The sequence below is a fragment of the Camarhynchus parvulus genome, chromosome 4A, assembly GCF_901933205.1.
Source record: "Camarhynchus parvulus chromosome 4A, STF_HiC, whole genome shotgun sequence".
Taxonomy (NCBI): Eukaryota; Metazoa; Chordata; class Aves; order Passeriformes; family Thraupidae; genus Camarhynchus; species Camarhynchus parvulus.
In genome coordinates, this window is record NC_044600.1 from 13,044,418 (window position 1) to 13,058,694 (window position 14,277).

At 43.5% G+C, this 14,277-nt stretch overlaps 1 protein-coding gene across 4 annotated transcripts in view; it reads right to left on the bottom strand.

Moving 5' to 3' along the window:
- AFF2 (AF4/FMR2 family member 2) overlaps positions 1 to 11,213 on the bottom strand; it is a 330,747-nt gene extending 319,534 nt beyond the window's left edge. For all 4 annotated transcript variants that reach the window (XM_030967963.1, XM_030967964.1, XM_030967965.1 and 1 more), the window contains exon 1: positions 11,045 to 11,213. In XM_030967963.1, the coding sequence (XP_030823823.1) occupies positions 11,045 to 11,091 (47 nt within the window). In that variant the 5' untranslated portion in view covers positions 11,092 to 11,213. The remainder of the gene's footprint in view (positions 1 to 11,044) is intronic.
- Between the last annotated feature and the right edge of the window lie 3,064 nt (positions 11,214 to 14,277).

Consider the following 14,277-nt stretch of genomic DNA (forward strand, 5'->3'; position numbering starts at 1 on the left):
TTCCTTTTCTTTCCACAGATACCAGAGTGCATACAGACACTGTGTTGTAATTAGTTAGAAAGATATTAAATCTTAACCAAACATTCTAGCCTGCCTCAATTTTTTGATGAGACCTTTTATCATTGAAGTTGAATTTGCAGGCAGATTGTGTGAGTTTACACAAGCGAGAATCATTACAAAATCTAAAATAACCCTGATCTGGTTGAAAGGCAGCTAGCAGAATATTTTTGGTTATAGATATATAGGGGGGAAAAATGCCTCCTAGATATCAGGTTATTTGTGGAGCTCGAATGTGTTTTCAAACATATGACTTCTGTGTTATGTCTGTGTATTTTATGCAGTTTCTAGTCATGTTTGTTAGATGTCTGCATGTCACGTACTGCAAGATTCATGAGCAGTCTACAACCAGGAAAAATTCTCACACAACAGCTTGTCTTGGGTAATGGGGAAAGAAACAGCAGAGTGAAGTGACAGGGAAGTGTATTATTTATTATCCTGATGAGGATAACACCTAGTCATGGTCTACAATCCAAACATGCTCACTGTCCTGCTGACAGAGCTATGATTCTAAATGAGAGCACAGGTGTTTCCCTACACAAATACCAAAACTCTCTTTAATTATACTCCCTTACCTGGGCACACTAAAAACCAGTCAGTTTGGGCAAGGGCTCTTTAAAGAGAGAAGGGAAGACTGAGCAGTAACAAAAACATTGCAATAGATTGCATAATATTTCTGGAGCTCTACCACAGAGTAGGTAAAGGTCATCTGCTCCCAAAATGAAATGAGAAAGAAAGGGAAGCTGTGGCTAAGTATGGTTTAGAGTTCACTAAATCAATGAAAAACTTCAACCAGCTGCAGTGGCCTCCAGCTCAGCCCTCTAGTGCAAATTTATTGGCCCACAGACAACAATCAAAGCCACAAAGACAATGCTTCCAAGTATGTATGACACCAATCATCTCCCTAATTGCCTAAAAATGATACACAGGATTTCAACAAAATTCGTTCCCTTCTTCAAAGGCACATTGTTAATTTCATAATCAAATTCCACCAGCATAGTCTATTTAAACACATATATGAAAATACTTCCTACGTTTCAGGGACATAAAGACCATAAATTGTTTTTGCTGCCTGTTTTCCCTTGAACCTTGAAAGAAAGGACCTCAGAATAAAATTTTGCCCCATATTCTTTTTTTGTCCAATCACAAGGATGTACTTTTCCTCGTGCTTGCTGAATGCAACACAGTAATTTGTATCCCCAAGTGGTATAAATAGAAAATATGCTCAGTCTAATAACATATGTGAAGAAAACTCATGCCCAGGGTTAACCAACAAAGCAGCAGCGATCTGCTAGAAACAAAGGCAGCTGGCTCAAAGAGCAACAATGCTTCTGAAAAACTGTGGATGTACTATTCAGTGAGCCATCCAAGGGATGACATTTACTTATGCTACAGCTGCATATGCAAAGCTTTGCTATAAGATCTGGTAAATGACAAATCTTCTGGAGTGACAAGATGGTTCTGTCTCCAAAAGGTCTGTGTCCAGCTACACTAGCAGGGCAAATTACATTAAGTATATACACTATAAATAAATTCTGCCCTTCAGAAGAGTTCTCTGCTTTGATTATCTTCTCCAGCACTGCCCAAATCCCACCATTTCTCTTTACAGGCTTGCCTTCCCCCTACTAATATATCTGCCTAGGTTTCTGTCCTCCTCTATCACCATAAACATTCATAAACATTAAGGGATTTAACCTCATCACACCCCCACAGAATAGGAAAATATACCCCTCAGACTTGGCAAGCAGTGAAGTGGAACTCAGCTGCATTCCTGACCAACGATGAGTCCTGCAAGGCACTTCTCTCTTCCCATTCCCAACTGTGTAAGGAGGGGTGATGACAGTGACTTCTCTGAAAGTCTAACAGTAAAAACTGGAGATACACTTCTCACTTCACAAAAGGAGGTAAAGCAGAGACAGATCATTATTGGTTGAAGGGTCTCTGGCTAGAAATATCACCCTATTTTTCTAAACACGTGTCTGATATCATCAACACAAATGTTTCATCCAACACAAGGATCTCTGTGCATCAGCTATGCCACAGTCAATACCATTTGCTTTTCTTGTAGGTAACACTGTACAAGCAAGCCAGTGAAGGACTATGTAGCTAGAGTGAAGTTCATAGTAGAGAAAATGTCAAAAGCAGCTCCCAGCTGACACCCAGGAAGATGAAAAAGTGAGCAGAAAGACCAGATAAAGGTATCTACACAGCTGGCCCTTCTCTCTCATGCTTTGCACTTGAACAAGAAAAAAAAAAAAAAGGCAAATCACCACAGAAGTAAATATTATTGCCTCACTTTTGACAGATACCAATGACTTTCCAAAGGCAGTAAAGTAGCTAGCCACAGTACCAGTGAGAGAATCTATGTTCTGTTCCTAAAAATATATATTCACCTTGATTTCACAAACTTAAGAATGACAACCACCCTTTCCAGTATTACAAAAAATAAAAAAGCAATGCAACTCAGTTCTTTCTCCAAGCAACCACTAGCCCTCAGTCACTGGCCAATGCCTCAATTCCTTCACCTACCCCTCTTCAAAGGCTTGGTGGGCTTGGTGAAGACAAATGGGCTTTCCAATGTGCAACCAAGCAGAAAGCCATGAAAATCAAAGGGTTGCTTTTTGAGTAAATATGAGCTCCAAAGCCATTGTCCTCTCCCACAGAGGAGATCTACAAAAATGCTTACTATAGCATATGCACAGTATTCTTTACAGCTCTGCCTCCCTGCTGACCACCAGCCCCAGGGCTCAGTCCACTTCCCATTACAATTGGCTTCACCACACCCACTGACTTGTATTGGAACTCTTTCAGGGACCCTAACTAATGAGTTTTTAAACACTTGTAGACAGAGAAGATAATTCCTCATCATTATTCTTCATAGGAAACACCAGGAAGAATGTCACTCCATTGTTCTACAGGAAAGAAACGGGAAGAAAAATCACCCCCACATTCAAAAGAGCAGTCCAAAGTTCTCATACATGAACTGGCTGCCCCCCAAGCTATGGGGGTCTCACCTGAGAGTTCAGGACAGGGATCTAAAGCATGTGCAAACTTCTGAAAACATCTCTTACACTGGCATCTCTGCACACTAAGAGGTCCATAACCAACAGACATATAATGTTCCAAGACAGTATTCTCAAATGCAAGTGTGGCTACTGGCATCAGCACAGAAACAGACTCACCTAAACACCGTATTACTGCAGGATCTCAGTTACCCTCATGACATGAGACTGAAATAAATAGGAATGGGAGGCCTTTATATTTAAAGCTTTGCATTTGCTTTCTCTACTGACAGTTATATGTTCCTTTTCCTCACAAGAGAAATCTTGACCTAAACCAGTAAAAAAGGACACACACAAAAAACGTAGACTTACATAACAAACTGTTACCCTCAGACATAAAAACATTTTAAATAAAAAACATTCCATTATGAAGCCACCTTCTCAGCACAGATCATAAGCCACCAAGGACTGCTCTGCTTTTACCCAGTGTCACTTTCGGGTGTCTATCACTTTGCAGGCTGCAGATATTATCACCTATCAAAAGAGCCTACACTTGGATGTCCAAGAAAACTTTGAGCTACAATTGAATCCTGCCAACAGTCCATGTAAATTAGTGCCAAATGGAAAAAGCACTAGTCTCAGTAGTAAGGCTTCTGCAGGTTTGAGCCCCAGGCACTAGCAATGTAGAGCTACAGAATTTACTCATTCCACAACATTATGCACACCCACAGCATACAAAAATAGCTATTAAAATACTTGTCAAAGGAACAACTCAGTGATTTTTAACTTGGTGCTCTATCTTGTTTTCTTCTTTGCTGGTTGTTAATACCCCACCCCTATAACTACATATAATTATGAGTGGGCTATTCATGTCTTACTATAACTGGTAGCACCATGCAGCATGTGAGTCAGGAATCTGAACTGCTGACTACAGCTCCTCACTAAACAAGTCTTACACACCACACATAGTAAATGGCATTCCCTATTCTCTGCTCCACCTACAAGGAAAATCAGCTTCCAGTTGTGGTATCACCTCCAACTCTCCTTAAAACTCACCATCCCAAATTCCATGAAATAAGGACTCAGCTATAATATCCAGCAAAAAGACAGATCAACAGCTGAAGTCACAAGAAAAAATATTTCAAGGGAGAGTTTTCTTCTCTCAGTGGCTTCATTTGAATATAATAATAAAATGTTATTAAAACATTATATACAGTTTTACTAAAGAAACTACAGACCTTTACTTAAAAGTCATAACAATTTATGTCGTTGATCTGCTATGTACAGGTTGAGAAATAGTCTCTTCATGATAAAACACTTTGTAACAGCTGGGAAGTTAACTGCAGGAAGTTTTGGGTTATTCCCTTACCTCAGCTCTCTTGCTCCACATTACTTTTTCAGCACTACGAGCCCAACCTTGTAAACCCATCAAACTGACTGCACTCAATAGCAGTCCTGTTGAAATTTAGGAGCAATATACAATTTTTATAAAGTTTCTTCAAGACTGGACTCCAGCACAGTGTATTTGAAAACAAGCCCTCGAGCTCATTCCCCTACAATTTCCTCACAAATAAAGACTTAACATCATATGGCCTTAGTGACAATCTTTGGTCAAACAACTGTCTCATCAGAAGTTATTCAAAATGGGGCTTAAAAGCTACTGAGACACACACTGCCATCCTTCCTCTCATTTTTTAAATCTCTACAGTTGTCCATTAGTCAGGAGTAATGTACCTTCTGACCTCTGACCAAAGCTATTAGAACAATTTAAACAAATATTTTGGTTACAAAGCATCAACACAGAACATTCAGTAACAATAAAAGGATGAAAGAGCTGTCTTTTAGAGTCACTGTTGTGACTTCCTGACCATGTTATATTATGGAAGGTTATACTAACTTGACATCTTACTTGATTTACAGCCTTCCTTTTCAATGCTTAAGAAAGAATTTGCAACATTGCAAAACCCAGAATTGTGGCACATTTTCAGTTTTCAGTGTTAATAGGTGTTTGATGGCTTTAGAAAATCCATTCTGCTAACTGCAATCAAGAGAAAAGATTCAAGCTTTCCCCTCCATTTTTCTTTTCTTTCCATAAAAGAAAGGCAGTAAATTTGAATTGGACAGGTTCAGAATTGGGCTCTGAGGAGTTTTTCCACATGCATAGTATTAGGCATGCGCAGGGAGCCTTGCTGACCCTGGGCATCAGAGAGTTGCTCCACATTTAAAGAAGTCTGCCTTTTGGCCAAAATGGGCAAATCAAGGGCCCTCTCAAGTCAACTGGGAGCACCTTCACTGGCATCACTGGCCATTGACTCACACCAAGGCTGGAGGAAGACACAGCTTCTTCATGGCATTTATTGACTATATACATTTAACAAACATTCAGGAACCAAATCCTTCCAGTCCTTGACACAAAAATAATTTCATTACCTCAAACTAAAGGCACAGGGAAAATACAGGATAGGGTCTATCTGTTTAGATGCTTATTCTAAATGCTTCATGGGTTTAAGGCATAAAATGCTTTTCACAATCCCTCTAGATTTTTTTTAAATGACATTTAATATTTGCATTCTTTCTGACTGCCCAGTTATTGGTGAAATCATGTAAAGCTGCTGTTGATTTCAGGGAAATAGATGGGTACCATGCAAGCAAAAATAACATCTGCTTCCACTACCATATACATCAAAAACTGGGATTCAGTCATTAGTAAAACACATTGAGCATTTTGGGAGTGATCAAGGATCCAGTCTGTGAAACTTAACTCGAAATCAGAGTTGTTTTAATAGATCTCTCATGAGCTTAAAACCCCATACCTGTCTATGGGCTCTGCTAAATTAAGGCCCATGAGCTTTTTCTAAGTTTAGCACAAATTTTATCCCATCTCACCATACTGGGCATTTTTATTTATCCAGATAAAAACAGAATTTGGACCTCATAATACAAAAAGCATCACAGCACTCATTCCAAAAGAGACGTATTATCACAGTCCTAAGAAGCATAAGAAGACCAGCAGTGTCCATCCATTTTCTCAAAGATCATTTGGTATATTTAAGTTAATAATTTGCAGAATGTCACATTTGCCACTCTAAATTATTTAGAAAATTCCAGGTTGCAGAAGTACTCTTGTCAGACAAAAGGAATAATTTTGCTTTACTGAAGGACCTGCATCATAGTACCATCTTTTACTAAGAAGAAAACCCCAAACAATATAATTGCCATTCATGTACAAACTGCTTAAATGCTTTTAAGTTCTGCCTGGCTTCAGAATAGCTGAACAGTACCTGAAGTATCTACTCTCCATTCCAATTTGTATATTTTAAAAGGCATTAAATTCTTGAATGAATCATTAGGAAAACAATTCAAATGATGTTAAACGGATAGTAATTTTGCCTCATAGGATAGATGTGAGCTTAATGTTTGCAAACAGTCAAATTCTTTCAAGATTTACACTCCATGAAGTTCAATATCAGCCAGGGAAAAATTACTAAATCAGGATGTACTTCAAGTACAGGTTTTGGCCCAAGACTATTTTTGGTCTTCTTCAGCTGCTTGTTTTGACAGCATGTAATCCCTCTCACACACCCACCAGTGGCCACACAATCTATCCATTTACACTTTCAAAGCAAATTCAAAATGAAACATTCTCAAATAATTACTCTCGGATGTCTGTAATACAAATCCAAAAAGTAACTGCAATTCTGTAATATTTCTTAGGGAAAAGAAAGGGACAGGGAGAAAAATCTTACAGAATCCATTCAAAATGTGACTTTCTCCTACACTACTGCTCTCACCATCACCCCATAAAAATTAAAAAATAAAAATTAAATCTAACTCCCAAAGAGCTTATCCACTCTATTTCACACATTCCCATCAGAAACATAACATAGTTTCCACGTTTAGACGACTTTTCATTTAGTGAGTTATTACAATCTCTGGTGAAAGAACAGTAACTGAGAAGGTCTTCTGCAGGGGCACAAGGCAGAGAGGAAAGCAGGAAGGTGGGTGAAGAGGGGGAAATAGCCAGGGCTGGAACTGAAACAGTTCACCTTTGTCTGGAGAGCAGGATCACCCCCTCCAGGTTGAGGGCTATGCTGAAAGAGTGCGCTGCTGTGGCATGCAGTGTGTTTCTCCATTCACACAGGAGAGGAACCTGGCCCACAGATGGCCTGTTCTCAGCTTTGTCAGCCACAAACAGACCTTTGAACTTTCTATTTATATAACAGTTTAGTGAGTTTAAGCCTCTTCCTGTATAACTGGCAGTTTGCTGGTTTTTGCTGTAATTAGGCTACTTGTGATACATAATATAAAATAGGAAAAAAACAAGAGGCTTGTTTCTCTGCAGGGCTAAGCCTTCCTCCTTGCAACCACACAGCTAAGATGACACTGTTACCTGCTCATCTTATTTTACCTTGCCAGGTTTTGATTTACATACCTCAATATGCATTTTTCTGCTAAGTACTTTCTCAACTTCCACTTTTTTAAAGATTGGAGGCCTTAAAAATATTAATACCTATGACAATCAATGTAACATAAACCAAGAATTTTTCTGCCTTTGTTTGTGCAAGTGAGGAGATATATTCCAGGGTGGTTGGGTCTTTGTTGGGTTTTGTTGTTTCCCAGCTGCTGATTAATGACACCACCTTGCTCCGTAAGCAGGTTCAAATCTAGCCACATGGTCCCAGGCCACAGCAAGATTTCATTTACTTGGTTACCACAGACAAGCATGGAAAGTGATTTAAAAGATGAAATTTGATTTTTAACAGCAAGTGGTCCCCTTGGTGCACACAAGCATTCAAGCTTTTCATTATATCCATCTCCCTTTCTTTCTCCCTCATAGAATGGCTCATATTAAATGCAAGCCCAGGTGAACACTTCTTATTCATCCAGGAATCATAGCAGACTTCAGCCTTGGCCCTTTCATCTCATCCTGAGTTTACATTTACCTAAATTGTTTTGGGTATTTTTCAGTTTTTTTCAAGTCTGGCAAAACATCAACAAGGATATTTGTGGCCTCATTTTACACATTTTACCCCAGTGTTAACAAAAGCCCCCACACCAACTCTCAGCTACCTTCCTAATCACATTCTCAATGAAGGGTCAGTGAAACATCTCATTCTTGTACTACAGTCATCTCTCCTAATATGGGAAACTAAAGGGCTGGTTCTGCAGTTTGTGTCATCAAGACAAAGCTCCCACTAATCATCTGGAAGGCCAGGTGAGAATTTCAGCACATGTGCAGTGGCAATGCACACTGTAACAATCACAGCTCTTGAGAAAATATGTTTCAAAAAGTGACACAAAAATGTACCTCCATTGGAGGTGGGGGGAAATTAACTATATTTTTCCCATCAACGAATAACTTTCACAAAGTCATTTCCTGGTATAAAGGCAAGGCAAAGAAAGTTTACCTTTACATCTTTTCATCAGATTAAAAAAAATTCTGCTCAAGCTATAAATATTTTTTTAATATATTTCTCAGGCTAACGATGTTTCTGTTGTACTTTGCATACAGATAATACAAACACCCACACACACAGTAGGCCTGAGCTTGCCTTCTTGGTGATTGCAGCACAGATTAGGAGAAGTTTTGGGTTTGCAAGGAATGCAGAAGAGGGTCCCTAATTGCCTTATAAATGCTTGTGAAACACGTTTTACAAAGGCCAGCTCACAGGCAGAAGGAGGGCAGCTTCTAAATAAGAAGTAGCAATTCACACATCATGTTATATGTACTTATTTGCAAATATTACAAAGCAACCACACCATATTGGATACAGAGACAAAAATAATAAATCTTGATGGATGTGCATGCATATTCCTGGGTGTGTGGAAATGATGTATGTATAATACATTACATACATACACGTGTTTGTGGACAGAGGAGCTAAATTTAACTCTCTCTAAGCTATGCAACTACTTGTCAGAGACAAACATATTTACATGTATAATAAAATACATGTCACATTTGTGTAGACATGTAGATTATGTACCCACATATTATATATGCACTTACATATACTAATTGGATTGCTAAAAGCTAAATGCAACTTGATCTCTGCAGTAACTGTGTGTGAACGCCTGTGCCACATAGTTTGAGCAGATATCAAACTGTTTGAAACAGTCAGAGTAAAAATGTTCTCTCATCATGAACCCTAAAACCACTAAAAACAATACATTTCACAGTACAAAAAACAGCAAATAGAATTTTAGAATGAGAGGCAATATAATCATATTTTATGGAAAAACCGAGGCACGAGAGTTCCTCTCTTTCTGCCGCACATCTCTAAATCCACATAAAACCATGGTCAAATGAAAGTAAGTTATTCAGCAAACACTAAAACTCAATACCTATAAATGCTTAGTATTTGAACTACACCCACATATTGGGTTGTAACAGCTTCTATTAAATTAATGTTACCCACATTATAAATTAGGCAAATTGTATGCAAATATTATTTGAGTGGTAATACGGTGGTTATCAGTTGTCTGCAAAATAAATTAGTGTAGCAAAGATAGCATAGTAGAAGCATAATATTTAATTGAGCACTAATTTTATTGTGATTATTACTTTTAAATAACAACAGCATGATTATTAAAAAGATGTAATACAATGGATTATGCAGAGCTGATAAAACATGCACATGATCCAAAACGCCTGCTTACAGATTAATATTGATATAGTGTAATTTATGGTCGTGAGGATTTACTCCCAATTGCTGTAAAATGGAACGTGACAGGTATTTGGTTCTGATTACTATGGATTTGCAAGTATAGCTGTTAGACCGTGTTTGGCAAAATGATAGTTATTAACAAGATATATTACTTTTTTCCTAGACATACCTTTATATTATCAACAAAGTAAAGTAAACCCTCTGCAAAACACGAGGTCCAAACGCACATACATACACATATATAATCTGTGTGGCATTTAGAGATTAGGATCACAAAATACAGTATTTTAGTCTTTCTTCCTTGGCAAACTGCACTCCAGCCTAAAAGCATTTAACAAAGCAGTACCCAACCTCTGAATTTCCCCATGCATAGTTAAGGAATTATATTCGCTAAATTGAAAAGTAAAGAAAGAACCAATAAAACCAGCCAAAGAATAAGCATAATCTCATTAACCAGCCATAGAAGTGACTAAGTACCTACCCAAATTCTAACTTTCCCAGCTACTTGTCACTCATCAAAAATTCCTAAACATTCACTTTGATAACAAGTTTACAATGCACTTAAACAGATGCACGGATCTTTTTAAGGTGTGCACCTATTTACAGAGCAATATAAACCTAAAATTCCATTCTTAAAATAAATGGAAATAAAAGAAAAATGATGCAGAGACGGGCAGGGGAAAAAAAGACCTGTTATAATATCACGAGTACTGATCTTGCCACTTCCAAAACTAACTTCAATAATGCTTCACCTAGAATAGGAAACCAGCAAAACCAGCAACAGAAGCCCCCACACCGATCAGAGCTACAGCCGAACTGTGCCACACAGCGAAACTACAGTTGCGGTTCTCCCCGTGAAAGGAACATTGTCAGTGACAGCAGTAAACACAACATTAGCAAAGCCGCGATCCCGGGGAACATCGCCGCCCCTGCTCGGGAGGGGGCTGCCACCGCTGATCGCAGCCGGCACCCGGCACCTCTCGGCGCTGCCCTGCGGACCAACTTCGCCCCCCGCCGCCGCGCTCCGAGCGCTGCTCCCCAGCCGGGGCCGCGGAGCGTGGCTGGAGCCGGCCGGCACCGGCTGCCCCGGCCGGCCCCGCTGCCCGCGGGCGCAGCGCGGACCCGCTCCCCGCTGGCACCGGGTGCTGCGCCCCTCAACAAAGGCTACGGCACCGGGGGGAGCGAGCAGGGAAGGGTAGGAAGGAGGCAGCTGGAAGAAGGAGAGGGGTGGAGAGACGAGGAGGGAGGTGGTGCGGGAGGGGGAGAAACCAAAAAAAAAACCAAAAAACCAAAACCCCACCACCCGAAAAAACCTACCACTGCTGCTCTAAGTCCCAGTCCCTGAAAAAGTCGAATAGGTCCATAACGATGTGGTGGGAGACTCAGAGAAGTGGTGCCCCCTCCCCGCCCCGCAGAGCCGAGCCGAGCCGAGCCGGCGCGGCTATCGCTGGCCGGCCCGCATGGGCAGCGGCGCCGCGGGGGAGCGGCGGCCGCCGCGGGGCCGCGCGGAGCCGCCCGGGGTGGCGGAGCGCCGCCGCCGCCGCCAGCAGCGCGGCGCGGCTGTGCCCGGCTGGGAGAGGCAGCGCAGCGGCGGCGGCGGCCCGGCGCACACACACACAGACGGGCGGGCAGGCTGCCTCGCACACCGCGAGGGGAGGAGCCGGGGCGGCCCGAAGCCGCGGCATGGAGCCGCCGCGGCAGCACCGCCGGGATCCGGCGGAGCCGCGAGCCCCCGCCGGGAGCGCGGGGAAGTTTAGCTGGAAGGAGGAACTGCGGGGATGCGGGCAGCGGAGCGGCTTCGCGCCTGCGAGAGATCTAGGGAGGCCTGGCTGGGGTCGGAAAGGGGGACAGAGAAGGGGAAATAGGGGAGAGAATTTTAAAAAACAAAAAAACCCCAAACACATACACACACAAAACCAGGCATCTATAATCCTATCATTTAATTGCCAAAGCCAGCTCCTGCCGGCTGTGTGGACAAACCTGCCTGCAAGGACATGGCAAGGCCAGAGCTCCGGGTCAGCTGCGCTGCGAGATGCAGGATGGCAGGCAAGGGTCAGAGCAGAGTCAGGCTGGGGCAGCCCAGGAGGGCGGGATGAAAAAGGCTCTCCCGAGCCCCTTGAGGTCTGGAGCCAGGGGAGCACCCCGCTCTCCCACTGGATGATGACCCTTCCAGCTGGCCCTGTGATGGGCAGTGGCTCAGCTCACCTACGGGCATTAGTCAGGACGTTGTCAGGGGCATCCCAGAGCTCCCTATAGAGCCCACCCCACTCCCCCACCAATCTCAGGGAGAAGCCAAACACAAATCCCAGGCTGTCCCTACACATAAGCAGTAAGGGGCCCACTGCTCCCTCCATCCCCTAAATGAAATTATTCTCTACCCAGATTCACACTTTCATATCTGAATTGCCTTCTTAACAGTAACCAGTGCCTTATGACTTTTCACATCCATTTTATAATACTTCAAATATATATACCCACTATACTATATATATATATATACTTGTTTATGTATACATAAACAAGTGCATACATTGGTTTTGCAAAGACAAGACCAAAGCCATCTTCATTTTTACTCCAGTCTTCCACAGAATCAATCACAGAACATCCCTGCGTGCCAGCAAGTCTTGAGGACTTGGTGAAGTTTGAAATGACCCTTATTTTGGTGAGGACCTGTCTCCACAGCTGTGTGCCAGCCCCAGGAGACTCAACACAGCTGGTCACAGCAGCCAGCTCTGCCACCACAGACAGGCTCCAGTGAATCCTCTGGCAGGAACATCAGGTGCACACAGCGTTTCCTTTCTTGTATCTGTTTTCACCACTGACTCAAACACACTACTCTGGCCCTCAAGCTTTAAAATATCATGAGATGGGCCCCTCTGTTCTCTTATCTTAGCATCACTGTTGGTTTTAAAGGCCCTATTCAAAATCCTAGTTTGTGGCCAAGGCTTTAGACCAACACGGGAGGTGGAGTCACACTTTCAAAATTCCACATTTCTCCAGATGCAGGTACAGAGAGGTTTTTTTTTTACCAAACAATTACTATTAACAAAACTAAAAGCCTAGTCTGTCACCTAATCACTTACATTTAATATCTTGCCTATTTGCAGTACATTGAACTTCAACCATTAAACTCTAACAACTTACTAAAAGCAGTGGGACTTACAAAAGGTGGCAGTTCTGCTACCTGTTTTTTCAGAGGGTCTTTTGGCTGCCAGCTGGCCACCCCTGCACCAAAGCAGTCTGCAAGAGAGAAAGGGCTCTTACCCAACAGAAAGAAAAATCACTTCCCAGGTATAAGTACCTTCACTTTCTTAAAGCAAACCCTTTTCAATTCTTCAGAAACTAGCAAAAGACACACAGAACAGATCCTGAAAAGGCTTTCAGAGCTCATTCCAGCAAAGGAGTGGGAGATCCTTCATCACCAAGCAAACCTGCTGTCCCCATGACATGCAATAGCAGAGGTAATGGATCTCCTTAGGAGTTGTATGTTTGGCATTTGGAGCTCCCCAAGCACCCTGTGCCCTCAGGTCTGTGACAAAGTTTATGAATGAAGCTGCTTTTTACTGTCAGTTTCAAACAGCTCTTTGCAGTCAGTTTCAAACCCTCAAGGATGTGCCTGAGTGCCACCACTGGGGACACCCAGCCCATGCTCCACTGGAGCCCTGTGTTGGACACACATCTGTTCCCACAGGGGTGGTGGGACAGTGCCGTGCCCAGCCCTGTCCCCAGGCACACAGCAGCCACACTTGGCTACACATGGCCTGGACAGACAGCAGTGGAGCACGAACCTGCTCCCCCAGGCCTGGCCTGCAGGAGAGAAGGGCTGGGGACATGTCGGGTGTAGCCGCTCCCTCAGTGCCCGGCTGCTGGCACAGGGATCCAGAGCCCTCTGCAAGGCCCCAGCTCAGGGGCAAACACAAGCACGAGGCTGCCCCAGCTCTGGCTCCACACAGCAAAGGGTTCATTTACTCGAACTGCCAGGAACAGAAAATTCAGCTGCCCTCGGTGTGACCTCTTTTACAGTTATAGTGGAAAATACAACTGCGGTTCCCAGCACCTGCAACAGCTCAGAACGGGGATAATAAGATCAGCAAGGCCTCCTGGCCCTGTGCTCTGCGGCCCGGCCCCACAGCCTGCCACAAAGGGGAGTGCTGGCTCAGCACGGTCAGGCTCCGCTTTTTGCTGTCGAGGCTGCAGGCGGCAGCCCTGCTGCCCATCCCGCCTGGCCCCAATGCCCCAGGCCGCCCGGCCCTGCCCTGTGCCAGCCGCCCTGCCCGGCTGCCCCATCCTGCCCGGCCCCGCTGCCATCGCACTGGCCAACTGCTATCCCGCCCGGCCCCACTGCCCCATTCCCGCCCTGCCCTGTGCCCGCCGCCCTGCCCGGCCTGCTCGACCAGCCCAGAGCCGGCTTCCCGGCGAGAGGCTCCTCGTGGGTGGCTTGGGTGGTTGTTCCCATTTAGAGGAGAAGGAGTCCTGCTGGAGTGTCCCTCTAGTGAAGGCACAAATGCCCAGACCCCTCTGGTGGCTGCTGTGGCCAAGGCATGGGTGGG